Source organism: Anoplopoma fimbria, chromosome 16 (assembly GCF_027596085.1).
Source record: "Anoplopoma fimbria isolate UVic2021 breed Golden Eagle Sablefish chromosome 16, Afim_UVic_2022, whole genome shotgun sequence".
Classification (NCBI taxonomy): domain Eukaryota; kingdom Metazoa; phylum Chordata; class Actinopteri; order Perciformes; family Anoplopomatidae; genus Anoplopoma; species Anoplopoma fimbria.
This window is the reverse complement of record NC_072464.1, coordinates 18,414,789-18,434,778: the sequence shown is the minus strand read 5'-3', so window position 1 is coordinate 18,434,778 and position 19,990 is coordinate 18,414,789. Positions and strand designations below refer to the sequence as shown.

Below are 19,990 nucleotides of genomic sequence, written 5' to 3'. Positions count from 1 at the left end.
CTCAGCGGCATGGGAAGTAGCATAATCAGTTACCTATTACATGACTTAATGTTATTCACAGCAGCTCCATCAAAGGTGCGCAGCTCCATCAAAGGTGCCCTCAAACAATAACAAGGCTGCTACAGCCAAATTTGGTTGTGATACATCACTCCCGCCATGAATCTTGAGGCTTATCAAATGTTCTTATCTGCCGCATCATCGTATAATACTTCATTACTTGGCAAGTAAAGCTGGACAGAAGGATTTATAAGAACCTGCACTGAGAAACACCAAATGTGTTGCAATAGCAGTGACACACTTGGGCATTATCAGGCTTTATGAATGTTATTTTAGGTAATAAGGTACATTTCTATGCATAATGTCTGCAATATTTTACAAGAAGGTGGTGAACATGGGAGGAACAGCATTTCTCTTGCGTCTTTTGCAGTATGATGTACTGGAGCGTAATAGGTGATCACTCTCATATAGAGGAATCAGCCATGGACGGCTCCTTGCGCAGAGTGCTCTTGGAAAAAAACCTCAGAAGACCCACTGGTAGGTTTTTTTTATTGTCCATCATTTATGTATATTGCTATACTGTATATCTCTTTCCTCTCATTACTTTGGTATCTTTAAGGAACACTGTGGAGTTTTCATGAAAACAAAACAAGTAGTTTCACCATTCAATGTTCTTCATCACTTGTGTTCCTTGAGGCTGAATACTCATTCAGCATTTCCTTCCTTGTAAAGCATTTTCAAAGTAGATTTTAAAGATATATATATATATATATATATATATATATATATATATATATATATATAATAAAAGAAACATGTCCAAAAATTCATGTCCACATGAACGAGCACGGGTTTTCTTCACTGCCTTTGCTCGCACATTGGAAAGTTTCTTGGTGTTACTGCCTCCAGCAGATAAATCAGTGGTATAGTGTGCAACCATTGGCAAGAACCAGTGTTGTGTCATCAAAGGTGTTTGCACATTCATACGCGTCCTTGTGGAAGTTCAAAACAGGGACATGCCCACTAATAGTGCTGCTAAACACACATGGATACTTTCATTATTGGACAGTTACAGTTGAACATGCTGCTTTGCTACCCATTAAAGTCAATGCATTCACATGTATGTTTGATCTTCTGTTCTTATTTTCATACTGTGATTTTAAAAACACTTAAAAAAGACCCTTTTTCTGTTTTGAGGGCAAACGTCTGCTGTTAGGGGGACTCTCTGAGGTCAGTTAAGTTATTGTACCAGATGGTACATGTAATTAATAAGATGAAATTTATCCCAACGTCGAGAATGTTAGATTGATTAAAGTAGCAAGAGTTTGTGAGTAACACCAGAAGAAATTGAATTCTTAATTATACAGTGTATGAAAAAAACATTATGGAAAAGGAAATTAATTAATAATTAGATCATTGCAAGCCCCCATATAAATACATATATATACATATACACACACACACAGACGTTATTCCATCACAAGCACATAATGAAGATTGTATGCATGTCTCTGTAATCCACAACGAGCCACTGAATATACAATGCACTGTGAGATATTGACTCGGCCGACAAGCTCATTAGCTAATACTTCAACCACCAGAGCAAATTCACAATTCCAACTAAAGACATGCAACAGAAAGATGTAACCTGCTTTGTAACTAGATGTCTCATTAAGTGACATGACTGTATATTCTTTGGTACTAGTGCTGGATGTACACCCATAGGAACAAGTGTTGTCAAGTAGTTGTGGAGTCTGTATGACCTATATACTATTGTGTAGCTATAGAGAATATTCACATTTTTAGACGTACCACATATGCACAGCATATTAAAGTCACAGCTTTAAAGTCACAGCTTTAAAGTCAAATGTATAAGAAAGGAATACTCTACAGCAACTCGGAATTTGTTGGTGTGTCTATAGGGAGACACTTAGTGCTGATCTAGTTTTGAAGAGCTGCTTTGGCCTCCTTTAATTCAAGGGACCCATGCTCTGTCTTGGTCACAGAAAAAGGAATTCATCATCTGAGGAAAAACGCAAACCTATTTAAACGCCCCAGCCAGGTGCTCCATTATACAGTCAGACTTTTGGGAGAAAGTAAAAGTGAGTCACTGATTTGAAATTGTAATGTGAGCACTCTGAGATGGTGGATCTACGATGCTGTTTTGACCAGAGCAAAACGAACGTTGAATGCAAACAGCCAGAGGGAGATAGAAACAAGAAGAATTCTATCCCCACATCCTGTTCATCTGCTACATGCATATATCTTGACCCGAAGGTCTCCTGCTTCGAGCGACTCCATGATGAGCCTTGTGTAATTTCTTCAGGTAAATACATTTATTTCCTTCATCCTCCCACAGGGCTGGCCATTGATTATTTCAACCAGCGATTATACTGGGCGGATCCTGAGCTCTCCCAGATAGGGAGCATGAGATTGGATGGCTCGGACCCTCTGGTGACAATCAGTGACAGACACGGTAAAGACAACGGGAAAACAAAGCACAACTTCTTCTTTTGAACATATAATATTCTTGCTGCATTTTGGTTTCCTCAACTTTTCATCATATCATTTCAACAATAGGTCTAATTGTGGTTAAGCTTCAAAACCATGTGTGTTGAGAATAATCTGCCCACATGCACGTTGTTACTTTCCTATATCTGCCACAGGAAAAAAAATGATATATGTATCCTTCCAAGGCTGCAAGTGTTCTGAAAGGGTTTCTTGATGTTATCTGCTTTCTCTGCTCTTCTATTTACAGGGATTTCCCAACCATACAGAATCGATATATTTGAAGACTACATCTACGGAACTGGACTGAAACACGAGGTCTTCAAAATTCACAAGTACGGCAAACAGTCGGTGGAATTTCTCAATTTAGGGATGGAGAAGCCCACGAATGCTTTGATCTCCCATCGCTACAAACAGCAAGATGGTAAGCGGTTTTGACAATCGGTCTCTTTTTTATGTATTATGTAAAAAGTATTCATTCTATATTCATAAAGCTCCCTGTCATCCAAAAGGCTGGGGAGTATCAGCCAAAGAAAGCCATGGTACATAGTTTTTTATCTAGACAGTCAATCGCCTTACTGTGTACATAACATTCTAATAAAATGCACTTGTACAAGATGCATATGGACAGGGTTTATGGAAAGCCATCATATCCAATTACCGGGCCGACTTTAGGAGACATTTTGTAAATGATTCATGGACTGGGTGACGTCTGGTTCAAGTGTCTCTGTGTGAATGTAAATTAAAGATTGTGGATGTCTTGACCTAGGTTACATATAAGCAACGCTAAATGAAAATAAAGGATAAATGAAAAATGGAAATGTCATCCAATACCTTTGTTTCTTAAAATGTGCCTTTGAAGTCTTTTTTTTTTTTTGTAATTCAAACATGTCGTTAGGGATTTCAGGCAGGACATAATGTGAGGAGGAAGAGTTCAGTTAGATCAAACACTCAAAGAGAACTTCAGTTTAGTAAATGCCAAGTTATTAAATGCCAAATTCCGAGTTAAGCTGTATCATGTGCACGTGTTTACTGTGCGAAAAAGTCTTGTTGTTGTTATGAATGCATTGTCAAAACAATGTTAACAATAATTTAAACAAAATTAATTAGTGGTTTTAAATGAATACAAATATATCATATTTAAATTATAAATAAAACCTATTGGATATATAAAACATAAATAAACAGCACAAGCTCTTAAGGTTGATTGAAGCTCTCTTTGAGACTTGTTACTGTTTCAGGTGTGCAACATTCGAAGAAAAAAAGAAACTGTTTCCTGAGACACAGTTAATCAATACAACCACATCCTCTCTCTTTCTTCATGTACTAGACCCACTTGAGTTATTTGTTACATCTCTGGTGTTAATGGTTATAGAACATCAGACAGCTCAGTCTTGTTCAGTTTTTCACTTAAAGGGCAGCTGTTCCATTCCCCAGAGACTCATTAGGCCAGGCGTGTAGTGTGAAGTCTGTGGGCAGAAGATGTGCACAGCCTGCAAAAAGATATGACATGGCGGCCTGATATCTTCAGCAAAACTCTAACAACCATTTCGATTTGTTCTGGGCCTTCATCCTTGAAATCTGACCACTGATTATCTTTAGTATATACTGTATACTGTGTCACCAATTAATGACTAGTCAGCGACATAAAGTGGGGGGACATAGTAAAAACATTTCATCACAAAAAAACTTTACCTCTGATTATATCTAAATTACTTTTAAAATCCATTTTGTCAATGCAGTTTTTAAACAATTCAGTTTTTCGCGAAGTGCACCTGCAGTTTGGACAGATGTCTCGTGTTGCTTAAAATCCAATCACATATTGTGAAGTAGCGATCTTTCATAGCTTACACTTGCTGATTACTATTATTTCATCTTATACAACCAACCTTTGTGTGTGTTATTTTGATTAATTCTGAGTACTTTTTCATGAGATGTTTACATTGTTTTCCAATGTAGGCGGCAGCGGGAAGAGCACTTCAAAGTGCTGATAATCAATTAGACAATGGGAAATTCTTAACACGTTTCGCAATCGTTGATTATTCAATCTGGAGAAGAGGCCTGTGTGAAGTCATTCATATGCTTTTGCCTTGTGCCTCTCTGGGCTTCCAGAAAATAACACTCTTGAACACTGGAATTAAAACACTTGAAATGAATAGCTTTACTCTGAGACAGAACAAACACACTTTTCACAAACAAACCTCTCTTTCCAATCTCACGCCAGATGGAGAGATTGTCATCTTGGCTCTCTTTTGTTTTGTACTTTCTCCACAGGATCAAATCCATGCCTGAGAATGTCTTGTGATTTCATGTGTCTGCTCAACCCAACTGGTGCCAGATGTACCTGTCCAGAGGGGAAGGTACTGGTCAATGGCACCTGTAGTGATGCCATGATCTCAGGTAGGCCTACTCTTGCATCTTAAAGCCGTAAAAAGATGACTTGTTGTTGGATTTAGTAGCGCCTAAAATGGTAGATTATGGAAACCATGGCTTGTGTTGTGATGATCAGAAACAATTATCACTTTGACTTGATTTTAATATGCAGTGAACAGCATTGGGAACATGTCAAAACACAGCACAAACATTCAATTTGAGCAGACATCAATAGTTGTTCATAGCTGGGACCAAAACAAACCACATTGTGACAATTTGATGTGTGTGGAGGCAGATTAAAGCCACTTCCTGCATGCAGTTTCTGTTGATTCTCATCTATCAGAAAACCCTGGTTCTCACCTCCATGGTTGTTTCTGTTGTGAAGGTGAACTGTGCCGCCCCCCCTGCGAGAATGGAGGCCGCTGCTTAGCCAATGAGAAAGGAGACTGGAGGTGCTATTGCTGGCCTGACTTTTCAGGGGAGCGCTGTGAGGTCAACCACTGCACGGACTACTGCCTAAATGGAGGCACCTGCGTGGGCTCACCCCTGGGTAAGTCTACTTCAAAGAAATACCCTTTCGAACAACATCTGCTGCATGATTCGTCCCTGCAATCAGTTACATTTCACATGAGTTTTTGTCTTTGTGTCCAAATCGTGGTGATGCATTTCTATGTTTACATAAATAAAAAGCAATACTACCCTCACTACAATCTAAGCATCCGGTATGTATGAATAGATGGTTTATTATAAATATAGATGGTTATAATATTTCTTTATATTCAGCCAATCAAACTTGCTGAGAAAACCTGTCCCTGTCACAGACAGACATTATCAATTCAGAGTTGCCTGCCCATTTTCTTTATCATGCTGACCCAGTGATGGCATTCAACCACATTTGTCTTCCTTTAAACTTATATGTCTTTCTCACTTCAGCTCACATTTGCCGCATTACATCTGCCGGTTGAACAGTTTTTTTTTCATCGATGCTGCTGTCGAATAAGCCTCAAATTTAAACCTTCTTCCATGTCAAGGTCTTCTTTTATGCTTTCATGCTTTCCAGAACAAGTTCTACCCCACGATTTAGCGAATGTATAGGAATATGCTGAGATGTCAGCGGTGAAATTGAATCAGGATGTACAGCCCTAATAAAAATGCTATCATTGATTTACGAGCCTGTAAATCATCTTCCAATCATCAGAATCACCCACAACATCTCAATTTCCATTTATCATTAAAAAAGATCAGAGCCATCGCCCTGATACAAAAATTGCGGCTTGTGTTTCCACATAGATGTTTAAAAACTGCAGAGCCTAATTCAAGTTGTTTAAAATGATTAATGATGTATTCATTCAATTACATCCAGTAAATGAATTGAGAAACCAAGCAATATGTCCGAGCTTGAGCTGTAGCAGTTAAAGTTTGAATGATAAAAATTTGGCTTTTTAATGATTGATTAGAATGGTTTTGATTTAAACGTGCATTCCTTTAAATGGGCCACATTTCACTCTCTACTGGCTTTTTTAAAACAAAGAATAAACTTTTTCAAAAAACGTCTGTCTATCAAGATAGCATAAGATTCATGTTACGTGCTGTGGGATGGCCTCCGGAGGACTGAAAAAGAGAAGGCAGGGCTCCTATTGGTGACATTCAGTCGTATTTTGTTCTTCATTCACAAGCTCAGCAGTTGAAGTCCAACATGCTTCAATTAATAATGAATTGTATTCCCATTGGTGGTGGACAGCTGGGAGGGAAAGTGTTTTGATACTTCATGTATTGTGCTGAAGGGGACATGAATTTTGTTTCATTTAGGTCCAACAATTTGTTTTTTCTCATGGGAAGAGGTCTTGCTGCATTGACCACATGTCTTTGAGGCATAAGAATATCTGTCTAGAGATGAGCAAGGAAGCGAATATAATGTAATATGTTTTTCCTGAAGTCCCTGCTTTGGTGATAAAAAAGGTACTGAAGGCAACTTTACAATCAATTAGAAGCTGGACGGTTTCCAGTGTTACCTATAAAAACACAAGGTGTCATTGAATTCCTGCTCTCCTGTCATTTTAACTGGTTTACCTACACTCTAATGGAAATTTTGGCAACAAAACACATACTTGAAGCAAAGACACACAACTGTTCTCATTTTTCTTTGCTTTTATGTATTTTATTTATGGGTGGAAAATGTCTTTGTACTATGTGTTCAGAAGATTATGAAACACAGTGTGTTAGTGGCACAACATTACTCACTGCTGTCAATTAATATTTATAAATCTCTGTACATCCAGCAGGTGTGGTCGAGGGACCTGGGTGTACAGCAGGAGGATGGCTGATGGAAAAGGATTTGGGAAACTATTGCTTACTCGTTTAGAAAAGCCAAATAATCTTCAAACAAACTTTAACTTCATTTATAGAATTCATCAAACACCCAAAAAAAAGTTGCCCATTTTTACATACTTACATAGACGAATTATGAAAGATGGCCAGACTGCTACCATGTTTGCCCTCCTATAGCAACGACCACATGCGCTTACAATTTTGCAGTGGATTAATATTTACCTTGAATAAATTAATTTAGAGCTTTCTGAAGCTAAAATGTATGGCACCAATAGTTAAATTACAAAAAATGAACTGTTGGTAAAGATGTTTAATCTACACTGACCCGCAATTGAATGTTAGCTCTTAGCAAAATCCTTTACTTATCACAACAAGATACCACAATGTCTGTGTGTCTCTTAGCTGGGAGTTGTACCGACGTATGGTGAAATACACAATCTGATCCAGAAATATTTTAGGTAATCTCTTTCACAGTGTAGTGCAGTGGCTGTTTGACAAGAAAATCAGAGGACAGACTGGGACTTCTTCCATTTTAGTCAGATTTGTGTACTTTTGATTCAAACGTTCCCCAAATGTATGCTAAAGCTAAAACAAAGATGCAAATACTTAGGGGTGGCATTCGCCCATTTTGAAAAAAAAACAAGGATAGAAATTTCTTGAGTGTGTGCGTCTTTCACCAAGTCGGATCTACTGCATCTGATGGTAGATAGTTTTGTTGATTATATATGTCCATAAAGTGTGTAAACATATGTAAAATATTCCTTTTAACCCAGTAAAGATGGCACTGATGGAACATTATCTGAACCAGGAAATGCATGCATTATCTGTCATCTTGGCTGCCCTGCTCCTACAGCTTCATTTCTGTCTTTTGTTAGAATAAAAGTAGTGCCTGTTTAGAGAGCTTAAACCCCAGCAGCCATTGAGTTAACAGTGACGTGACTGGAGGCAGAACGATTGTCTCTTTGACATTTCAAACCCAGATTATCCCGGCCACAGGGTTGTGGAGTGTGAAATTACCAAGTAGCGTAGTGTGAAAAAACAGCCTTGATACTCCTGTCTGTCCATTATGAAAGTGTGAGTAAATTGTGGTGAGTGCACTGTTTGGAGGGAATATGAAGAACAGAATTTACTCAAACATTTCCACCTGCTGATAATGTGTTACTCCTACTAAAAATAAATCACACCCATTCCACTTTAACAGTGCAGTGGGGCGCAGCACAAAGCTTATATGGAAGTAGTTCCTATAGTGCTCATTACTGCGGTCACCAAAACTGCAAAAATAAATGGGACACACTTAAGTGTGCCTGTGGCATGAAATTGTGGTTTGCTTTTTTACTAATATCTCAAAGGCTTGTTCACAACGAAGGCCAAAATAGAGCTAGAGGAAGACGGCAATTTCAGTGAATATGGAGCTGAGTCTGTAGCTCATGCTTTACATTTACGTACTGATCTATATCGGTCTATTTTACGACTCTCACCTTTATGTATGAGCTCTGTGACAATAAAACTGACAATTCATTTTGTATGTTAACAGTGTGTCCAATGGATATTTATACACTATGATTATTCTTAGTGATGGACACTATTATCATCAGACTCTCACCAGTTTCTCTCACCTCTATTGAGAGTATTTCAGCTCCTTTCACTCATTGATTTGGTTCTTACTGTTTTGGTTCACTCTCACTGCTCTCATCAACCTCATTTTCAGCTGCAGAACACCGCTGTTAGCAGTTTAGATAAATCCCCTGTTCACTAAGAAACAAACTTCCCCAAATGTCACACAGACAAATAATGGTCAGACAATAGCTCAGGAGCTACAGAGATAAAAAAAATAACCAATCAAAACCAAACATATCAGAAAAACATACATACTTGAACATACCCAAGCGTGATAAGTACTACTTAAAATGACAGGAACCATCGTTGGATAAATGTTAAATAACGTGTTCTTTTATTTTTTATCTAACTGTTTTGGCTTCACTTTTGGGGAGCTGTCATACTGTACAATCTATGTAGATCAGAGTACCAGAGCATGTTTCTTTTACAGGATGCCTTGGCTCACCACTAAAACCTTGAATGTAAAACTTTTGGCATGTGGGCTCTATCACGGTCATCAAACATGAAGAAATATAACTAGTAGAAGGAGAGTATTCACACAAATATTGCATGTGCCCATGAATAATTTTATTAAATTGTCAAGTGGTTTTGGACCAATTAAATTGTTGGACTGGTAATCACTTGAGGGGTGTTACTGGTTCAGATGTCTCTAATCCACAAGTCTTATTTATTGGTAGCAAGGTTCCTCAGCTGGCAAGGAGATGGCTTGTCCTCTCAGGTGTGGAATATAGGAATATTAAAGATCGAAAAGGCTATTATTATAAAAAAAAAATATATATATATATATATATATATTTATGTAGAACACCACTCCCTCATGTTGAAGCCACTTGAGGTCCTTTGGACATCTGATTAGGACGCTCCCTGCGTCCCTGTTAAAGAAATTCCAGACATGTCTGACAAGGAAGAAAACCGTGGGCAGAGCCAGAACACACTGGAGGAATACTATGCATATTATATCTGGCCTGTGGATGATTTGGGATTCCCTAGATAGACTAGGAGAACATTACTGAGAGAAAGGGCACCCTTGCTTCTTTACATAGGTGTGAACTTGTGGTCACCTTGACCCAAACATGAATATGTGTCTAAAAATGATGGAGGGAAGGATGTATCTTTGCCTTTACTGGCATTATTTAACTGATTCTATTTGGCACCTGTCATGGTGATTATGAGAGGGTAATTTCCATACAACATATTACTATTATTGACAGGATGACGGCCCATGCATCAGCTCATAAGTAATTAGACTTATTTTGAAAAAAGGTTGTTTTGCAAAACAGCTGGGCCATGTTGCTAGGTTCCTAAAACATAAACTGCATTTGTAGGGGACTATTATTTATAATCTATCATACAGAAGAGCTGGAACGTACTTACAGCAGCAGGACAGTATATGTGAGACAGACACAAAATGGATCATGTCATCCAGTGCGACAACACTGATAGTCTATGGGACAGAGGAATAAACTATATCAGGATTTGGATAGACGGGCAATACTTGAGTAGGATCAATGCAATGTCGGTTTTGTTCTTTACATGCTCTCTTAATCTTCCCTTTTCTTGTCCAGGTAAGCCTACATGCCGCTGTCCGGTTGGTTTCTCGGGACCTTTCTGCGAGAGGAGGATTTGTGACAACTACTGTTTAAATGGGGGAACATGCGACATCAGTCAGGGGAACCAGCCCGTGTGCCGCTGTATGGCAGAATATACTGGGGAACGCTGTCTTTACCGTGAGTCCTGCACCCATGGCTTGGTGGCGACAAACACACCAACAAACATATTATACAGGTCATGAACTTGGCCAACATATGATTGACATTAGCCTTTTAAGTCTAACCGCAAGAACGGTCACAACAAAGCATTGATTTGAATTCAGTTATGCTGCATAAAATCTGTAGAACTAAGCATTTGAAAGTTCAGTCGCAGAATGTGGAACAAAAAGAAGCCCCCAAAGTATTTTCTTTCCACAAACAGCGCATTTGCCTCTATTTGCAGATAAACAAAATCAAACCCATCAACAAAAAAACCTTTGGGTGTTTCTGTGCTGACTTGATAATGTATTTTCTTTGCATTGCTCTGTCATAATGGGTTGTGGGAAAACAATTTCAACCGCACATCATTAGTATTTTCCTAACGTTGCCTGCCCAAGGGGTGATATGTTTTCATCTGTGGCTAAGATGTCATTGGATGTGGGTAATTGAGTCCCATTAAAGCCCTGTACAATTCCAATCAGAACCAGCTTAAACTCTGTTCCAAGTTTCTCATTACACACCTCCATCTCTCTCTCTCTCTCTCTCTGTCTTTTTTTATCTCTCTGTCTGTGGAACAGACATCTGTCATCACTACTGTGTGAACTCCAAGGCCTGTACGCTATCCAGTAGCGGCTATGTGGAGTGTGTGTGTCCTGCGAGGTTTGAGGGAAACAAGTGCGAGGTGGACAAGTGTCTTCGATGTCACGGAGCTCCCTGCCTCATTAACGAGGAGACAGGAGATGTGGTTTGCAAGTGAGTGCTTAGTGTCTGCTCTTTTCTTTTCTTTTCCTTCATCCCTTTTGATATAATGCTAAGGCTGTATGGCCCTTTCCATTTATAGAAAAGCATCGGTTCTAGAGTGCATGCTCAGGTCTCAGTTGCTGTATCCGCAGGCTACAGGGAGAATTATTTGATTTGATTAAATCTGAAAAATGTATTTGGCCACACCCTACAGCAATTAAGGTTGTGGTAATATCAATAAATTAGAGGCCAGGTGAACTCTCCCTCTTCATATGAATAATGAATATGTTTGAGCAAACCACTGACTCATTTTCTTCTTGTAAAAGTATAGTTTTCTGCCTGTCGCTAGCATCCATTATTTCTTCATCCCCCAGTTGCACAAATGGCAGAATAGCACCGAGCTGTCAGCTGTGTGACGGATATTGCTACAACGGAGGCACCTGTCACCTGGACCCCGACACCAACCTGCCTTTCTGTCAGTAAGTCACTGCTTAATGGGTGAAGGAAAGTGGGGGAAGAAAAAAATGAATGTTCTCCGCTATTATTCAAACTCTCTCTGTTTCCATTCAAATGCTGGCTCTGTGCCCCAGAAAAGCCTGGTCTTAGAAGCAACACTGAAAATCACCAAGGGGTACCATTTCCCCGCTTGGAGAACAAGATAGATGTCTTCCTCTGGAAAGAAATCCTTAAATTGAGGGAAGGTTTGATGTCACTATGTGGAGGCCATGGCACAGCAGGGGGGTTGAGTGCCAGTACACCATCTTATGCTGTGTGACACCTCCATGTGGCTTAAGGTTTTTAGGCAGATAAAAAAGTGTTTCAAAGCCCCTTCAAAGCTTGCCATTCTGAACATATCACACTGTTCCTCCTTGCAGTTAAGAGCTGATGTCAGGCCTCTCTGACTCTCTTCAGTAGTAGGTTTTAGAAGTTCTAAAAAAAGAAAGTTGAGGTATGTGTCAGTGGTAGGACATGCCATGAAATCCAATGGCAAAAACTTGTAACAGACAAAAGCTTGACTGGCAGACACGAGGGAATTATTGTGAAAGACTACTCAAAGCGCTGCCCATAGATTAATACAACCTCAACTCTAATCACATGCAGCGCTGTGTTCAAAATCTCTCCAAGGAGGAAATTGGAAATCCTTTTCAAAAGCCAAAGTCTTTTTTTTTTTTAACTGCCCATTGTCCACTGTAGTTAAATTGAAATTTGCGGTCATCACTCACAAATTCCAGGAGATAGAATCAATTTCTATGCAAATGATCTCATTCGAGGAGGTTAATCGAACCTGATAATGTGGTTTATTATTTGCTGCACTGAACAGAGATTATGTGAGATGATGGATATGTCTGTGTCAAGAAATCATAATGTTTTCCCTTAATACTCTGAGTAAATGCATATTTCATCAAGCCTTCTCAAAGCAAAAAACCTTGCAGGGCAGAATTGCATCAGTTGCAAAGATGAGTGTTGCATTAAACACTGTAAATAGTGAATAGAGTTCAAAACGTATGAATCAAGACAGCCATTGGTAAACATTCAAGCTCTCGCAGTTATTCACTGACATTTATTTAAAAATGTTTCTTGAAAAGCACTTCAACTATACGTAGCTTTTTTTCCTTAAAATGCAGAAAGTCACACTAACCCAACAATTGTGTTGTCAGTAGGTATAACGTATCTCTGAGGCTGTTGCTTAGAAGCTGGCTTTGGAATATGTGTGTACAATAGCATTACTTTCTTTCAGATGAAAAGATGTTCCTGATGTGGCACAATGTTTGTGTCGCTTTGACTTTTCATTCTATTTCTGAATAACAGTCTTTCGAGACCAACTATGATAGAACTTTTTTAATGATGTCTTTGCAGGATTGGCAAACAGGATCCAAAGGGCCTCGGCTTGAACAGTACCCATGAAACAAATAAAGGATTATCTTATCTCTTATCTTAAATGAGTCACAAATTAAATGACATAATATGGTTTTATTATAAGAGTTAGTTTAGAAAAAGTTATCCAGATGTAAACATATTTAGCTCACTCTCTCACTGTATGGATCATTTTTTCCCATTTTAAATCTGGCATTTTCTTTTCCAATCCTCAACTTTGAAATATGGCACAGCTTTTTACAATGATATCTTTACACAGGGTCTTATCCATTCAACAATTTTAAACATTGTTTATGAAACTGCAAAATTATAGAGAGCTGAAATCATGACTTCCGGGTTAACCTCCTCATCTCAGTGCTTTCTCTCATTCAACATTTCTTTCATCAGTCTTTTATAGAAAAAAAAAGAACTGTATTCCTGGTGTTTACTTTCTTTATTCATGACAAACAGAACAGCTGAATTATTAAATAAACACAGATTTTCAAAAAGCTATATATTTATCTAAACATATGAGGTAAGCCTCTTTTTCTAAGGTGGGATTTATTTGTCATTAGTATTGTTACACATGTGAATGGGATTTTAATTCTTACTTCTGGAAGAGAAACCGGAAGTTCCATTTTCCTTTCGGCTCTCTATATAAACGTATATTTTATTTATTTTGTGATTGTGTTCCTGTAATATATCATGTTCAACGTAGTAATAGACTGCTGACTGAGAGTTGACTTTACAGTATGATTTGGATTTGTGTTTTTTGTGTATTTTGTAGGATGTGATATTAACAATACAGTATCTTCTCCATTATTGTATATTTAATACAGCTTATACATTTAGATATTTATTATTTTTACTTTTTTAGCCTTCCTCAGCTGAAATTAAGTGAAAATAACATATATATTTCTTAACATTGTTACATTTCGTTTTATTTTTTGGTAATGAATTGACCAAAAATTTCTGCTGGTCCAGTTACTACAATTACATACCTTGTTTCTCAAGAAAATATACATCTCTGAGGTGTGACCACTGTAACTGACACTTCTCTTGCAGATGTTCCCCTCACTTGGTGAGCAGTAAAGTTGACTTGTGTTCATATTATTTATTTTTGCTAATTTGCTTGATGCAGACACAACATTGACTTATTCCATTTTTTTGACTGATGCTGCTGAAAGGGATTACAGTGTCAGTCTCCATTCATCAAGCAGCAATATACATTCTCTGGGCCCTTTTATCACTCCCAACACAATGTTTTGCAGCTGCACGTCAGGGTTCAAGAACCAACGTTGTGATGAGCTGGCCAACCCCTGCGATTACTTCTGTCAGAATGAGGGGATGTGCACATTAACAGCTCTTAACAAACCACGCTGCAAGTAGGTCCTTCTCACCTCTCCAGCTGTATTCAGAGCCCACTCACACCTTTTTGTCCACACCCCCCACCCCAACTCCATCTGGCTCCATTCCAGCCTCGGTCCAGTATTTGGGCTCTTTGTCACGGTGCCGCCTTGTAGCAACTTATCATGTAATAAGTGTATTAAAGTAATGACTTTTCAAAAAGTAAGCCTAAAACATGTTGAACATAGTGAACTTAAAGACAGTATAATGACATTATTGATTCACTAGATTATGATCACATCACAGCTCTTTGTCTTATATTTTCTTCCATTTGGATGTGACTGGAGTTTGTCTTTAGTAGATTATTACTTTATGACTTTCTATTTTGATTGACATGTGTTTTGTCACACAACCCTGGCTCAAAGGAGGACAGGTTATCTTATTAACTCTAATTAGTAAGAAAATGTTTTTTCACTCCCACATTTTGTCAACTTAGATAATGTTGATTTCAATCTAAATGAATTGTTAATGTTGTTTAAGATGACTTTATTAATTGACGTTGAGTTACAGATTTTTTTTATTGCCTCTATTTTTACTTCATGTTTGTATTGTTAATATTATCATTATTATAGGCAACCCTAAAAACGACTCACTGTAGTTTAATATTTACGGCAAGAGCATGAGAATGGTATTAATCCTTTTATCTATCTAAGAGTAAAAGCATATTCCCCAAATGTAAAAACTATTCCTTTTATATAGGTTTTATTATTATTATAATACTTGTTATTGTTATTGGTATTATTATTATTATTATTATTATTATTATTATTATTATTATTATTATTATTATCCGTAGTAGTAGTAGTAATAGTAGCAGCAGCAGTTAGGCCTCAGTAGTAAGACATTTCTATTTATTTTATTCATAATAAACTATCATCCTTTACTTAAACCTCAAGTTTTACCAACAGTACTACACTCTGAGCAGGTATTAGCTGATGTGGCACTTATTACATGATCAGTTGCTTCATGACTCTGTACCTTCGCTGCCCCTCACTACCACCCATCTCATGCAGTCGTCACCGAGCACACAGTATCGGGAGGGGATGAACTGAAACGTTGACACTGTCTGTGTGATGTGGGCATCTTTCTGTGCATTTGCAACCTTTGCATGATCGCAAGTTGAAGATTTGTTATTGACCAGTCATCACGTATGCGTATAACTTGCCAGGCTGAACATCTCATCAGTAATCAGTGTCTACTTTTATGCCTTCAACACACACAGGTTAAGAGAATTTCTTCATTTCTTAAGGACTTAGTCTTTTCATGGTTAACACCTCCCAAAGGAGTTCAAACTCCCCCATTGCTCCCCCATTTCCCATTAAAATTCATGTAGCTGTGACATTTCGTTCAACGAGGGCGTGATTCATTTCCCGTATGTATGGGCCTGCATTCTTATTCTTGATAGCCTGATGTTCTGATTCTTAGAGTGCATGTAATTTGGAGTAATTCTTTCCGCCATCATCCAGTCGCACCCACCAGCTCACTCATGCTTTACAGACCCATCTGCGTCAGTTGTGTGAAATTAGATATCACCTCCTCTAACAAGGGTCATACATCACGCCCATTGGATCCCATTGGAACACAAATGAGATGACGACTTGTTGTCCCGCTGTCATCCTTTGATATTTTCCACACTGAATATTCATGTAAATTCACACACACACACACACACACACTGTTTATGGACACAACATGTATATACATAGTGTTCTCTCTCCAGGTGGTGTTTTGTTTGTGTTGGATCAAAGCACTTCATAGCAAGACTGAATCATAATGTGTTTGTATCTGTAAGCCACGGTCACATCATAATGTAATTCATATTGTAAAGGTGTTTTCACAGCAGTTTCCTGCTAGAAACCATATTCTAATGGTAGTTTATTTTTACTCTCTTATGACCTCCTTCAGATGTTCAGCCAATTGGGCAGGAACACAGTGTGAGAGACCCGCCCCTAAGAGCAGCAGATCAGACAACACCAGAGGAGGTGAGTCTAATTATAAAAACCATACAGTTTTCTGTATGACTAATGTATATCACTACTACAGTGCCCCCATTCTAGTTATGTACATCTGAAATGATCTTACTGTTTTAAAGCGTCTTTAAAACACATTTTTACAGAGAGGTTCATACTTACTCCAACCCGTACCGAACAGTTGGACTTTTGTTCCTGATTGGCACCCTAACTAAAGAATCCCTGAACTCCTTCCAACCTTCCCAGTTTGCAGTATTTGAAAAGAAAAGCCTTCTCTCAGCAGGTTTACCTTGTATAAATTAGAGGAGCTGCTGGTGACAGCCCATCACTGTTCTGTCTGCAAATTCATTTTAGGTCACACATTCAAATCGCTTTAGGAAAAGTTCTAAATACCAAGTCACCTTTAGGGCTTCTGCTAGTCTTGATTTCCTTAATTACTAAAGATATGTGCAGTTGTTCAAAATTAGTATTATCTATATTCATTTTATAATAATATCCATTCATTTACACCACTATTACTGCATAGCTCATATGTACTGGACAGCGGTTGTGTAAACAGAGTAAAGTGTGCAATCTACCAAGCCCAAGGAAGAAAAGAAGGCTTTTTTTTTTTTTTAAAGCCAGTCAGGCATGTTCACATACAATGTGTCACTATCTGAGCCCATCTCTGCTCCTTTCAGTCGTTACTCATCTCTCCACGCCATCTCTCCTCTGTCCGTCTCTTAGGAAGCATAGCTATCATTGTGCCTCTGGTCCTGCTGGTAATCTTGATTGTGATGGTGGTAGCAGGTGTTTTCATCTGCAGACGGAGGCAAAGGTAAGAAAAATAAATAAATTAATAGAATATAAATAAGAAAGAGGCTTCTAAAGCGACAACAGATGAAGAGAGATCCAACACTAAGCAGCCTTGAAGATGAATGGGCAGCTTTGCTTTATAAATGAAAAGTTTGTTAGTTGTTTAAACACGTTCATAAGAGCACCTTCTGCACTGAGCCTCTGATTTGAATCAGCTTTTAGGTCTGCCCAGGAAAATGTTCTCCAAGCGTGCCAAGTATTATGATGTGATTTGTTGTGTGAACAGCGTGTTGACCTGCATGTTGTGTATCATGTTAATGATTCCTGGCTCCGCACGCCTCAGGGGAAAACGAGTCCAGAGGCAGCCCATGACAAACGGAGGGATAAACGTGGAGATCGGGAACCCGTCATACAACATGTATGAAGTGGACCATGACAACCATGCTGATGCAGGCAGCCTGCTGCGACCCAACTTCACGTTGGACCCTCACAAGGTTGGCTTCATGAGCTCATGAAAAACAAACCACACTGCCAACTGCAAGATAAAGATTTACATCTGCCTGAAAAGCTCATTTAAGGGTTTTTGTCTTAGCTTGTTGGTTGTTTTATGCATTACAACATTGCAGCAGGGTATTGCTACTGCTATGACAAAAAATAAATATGCTCTATTTCTCATTTTAACGAAAAAAAAAAGAAAATATTTTTAAAAGATCCTTCTCGTTATATTTTCAATGTTGTTTTCATTATCACTACATGTCAAATGATTCTGTACTTTTTTTACCGGATAGATCTAAAACAGGAGATTTTTCACGTTATAGTTGAAATGCAACTATAACGTGAAATAACTGCAATATGTTGCTGTGCAACATAACCAATGTATTAGTGTTAGTAAAACGTCCTTGGATCTATATGCGGCTAATATGTGAATTTATCAGAATGCTCAGAACTCATTGTGACAGGAATTCCACTATTTCCAGACCTTTTATTTAATTTATCAGCGAATGCGTTTATGAAAAGTGCTGTTTATTACTCTTTCAAGAACTCAGGTAGCCACATTCACTCATGTCCTCTTACACATCCTAGATAAATAGTACTGCGCTTGAAAAGCGAGAGGAGCTGATTGATGCCAATCCTCGGCACACCTGCTAATGATTAAACTTGTTCAGGAGCATCATTGCTCCACACGCATCTCTAGCCATGAAACTAGTGACACCCTGTCCGTCACTGCCAACTGAACACAGTTGCCTGTGCTTCAACTCATGTACAATGCAAGTACATGGGTGTATACAACAAACTCTGTTCAACCTGAAAAAACAATGTAATGTCTGAGTTTATGTGCTCCAATAACTGTGATAATGGGATATGTAGTGTTTTTCTGTAGATACAGTAGTGTGCAGTAATGTCTCAGGTGAACGAAGAGGGCTTTTCAACTCGCTGCTGATTTATTCTGTTTATGGCCATCCACCCCACACTAATACTCAGCATATCAAATGAATCATAACACCTTCACTGATGTTGTTATCTAGTTTACCTGCTAGAGCTTCAAGCCTAATGCTACTGCTTCTTGCCCCGCCAACTCTGACATCTGCTATTCTCAGCCCAATCTGGCTGTACTTTCAACAGAGGCATGCTGGCTTGAATCTAAACTAGTTTCTGTGTTCCAATTCACTCTCTCTTGGTCCCGGAGAAATCTCTACTTCTTTAACTCAGCGCAGTTTTACTGATCATAAATAGATTGTCGATGGATAAAAAGTAGATGGCCATGCATCGTCATATGAGTCAAACTGTTTGGTGTTCGCTGTGTTAGTGAGTTTAACTTTGCACTGTAAACAGAGGTGGTGCCTGTTGTGTTGCAGGGCTGGTGTGTAAAATCCAGCGACCCTCACACCTTGGGCATCAATTCTGTGCCCAAGGAGGTAATCCCCGGACAGGTGAATGTTCCCAATTTTACTTTGTGTTTGCCCTCCAGAGAACAAATTCACCCCTCATGTAGGCAAGCAGTGTGCACTGTGCAGTTACCTGGCAAACATTTAATAACCCGTATCAAATGCAAATGAGCTCAAAGTGAGTCAAGGTAACATCCACAGTCCTCTACATCTGTTTCCTACATCATTTCTGAGATCAGCATTTCATATCCGACCTTAAATAAAAGTAAAAGCTACTAAAGCTACAACTGTACTGCTAATGTTTAAATTGGCTTCCTCCTGCATGTTGCTGTCTGTTACTGTACTATCGCATGCTAAATAGCGTTAACCCTAATTGCATCTATGAGTCTTGTCTTGTGCTTGTCTTTGTACTGCTTCAGATAGAAAGAGAATACTTTCAAATCTTGATGATCACAGTGGACTTTTCCTTAAACTGAACGAATCAACTTTTTTTATTATTGCCATTAGCTAAAATGGCCTCTTGTGTTATATGAAACAGGAGGTTGTATGTAATGAACCCACACAATTAGCTCTACTGAGTCTTTTTTAGTCACTTTTAGCTATTTTATCAACCTTAACCTCTTAAAATGACAGATGCATTACCTGCCCAGCCCAAAACAGTACACTGACAAAGTTAGCAACTAGCTATAGTAGTGAACATAGTTCGGTATTTAGCCTGTAAAGAGCTAGATGTTTTCTCATGAGCCGGTGGAGACCAAAACAGAGC

The 19,990-nt window shown here is 38.5% G+C and overlaps 1 protein-coding gene across 1 annotated transcript in view; it reads left to right on the top strand.

Annotated features, from left to right (window-relative positions):
- The window catches only part of lrp1bb (low density lipoprotein receptor-related protein 1Bb), a 169,522-nt gene that overhangs the window by 148,110 nt on the left and 1,422 nt on the right, over positions 1 to 19,990 (top strand). Inside the window, exons 79-91 of the mRNA XM_054615828.1 lie at positions 428 to 534; positions 2,357 to 2,473; positions 2,756 to 2,929; positions 4,780 to 4,905; positions 5,264 to 5,428; positions 10,389 to 10,550; positions 11,150 to 11,324; positions 11,687 to 11,791; positions 14,438 to 14,551; positions 16,479 to 16,555; positions 17,270 to 17,360; positions 17,682 to 17,832; positions 19,195 to 19,269. Of these exons, the coding sequence (XP_054471803.1) occupies positions 428 to 534; positions 2,357 to 2,473; positions 2,756 to 2,929; positions 4,780 to 4,905; positions 5,264 to 5,428; positions 10,389 to 10,550; positions 11,150 to 11,324; positions 11,687 to 11,791; positions 14,438 to 14,551; positions 16,479 to 16,555; positions 17,270 to 17,360; positions 17,682 to 17,832; positions 19,195 to 19,269 (1,639 nt within the window). The remainder of the gene's footprint in view (positions 1 to 427; positions 535 to 2,356; positions 2,474 to 2,755; positions 2,930 to 4,779; positions 4,906 to 5,263; positions 5,429 to 10,388; positions 10,551 to 11,149; positions 11,325 to 11,686; positions 11,792 to 14,437; positions 14,552 to 16,478; positions 16,556 to 17,269; positions 17,361 to 17,681; positions 17,833 to 19,194; positions 19,270 to 19,990) is intronic.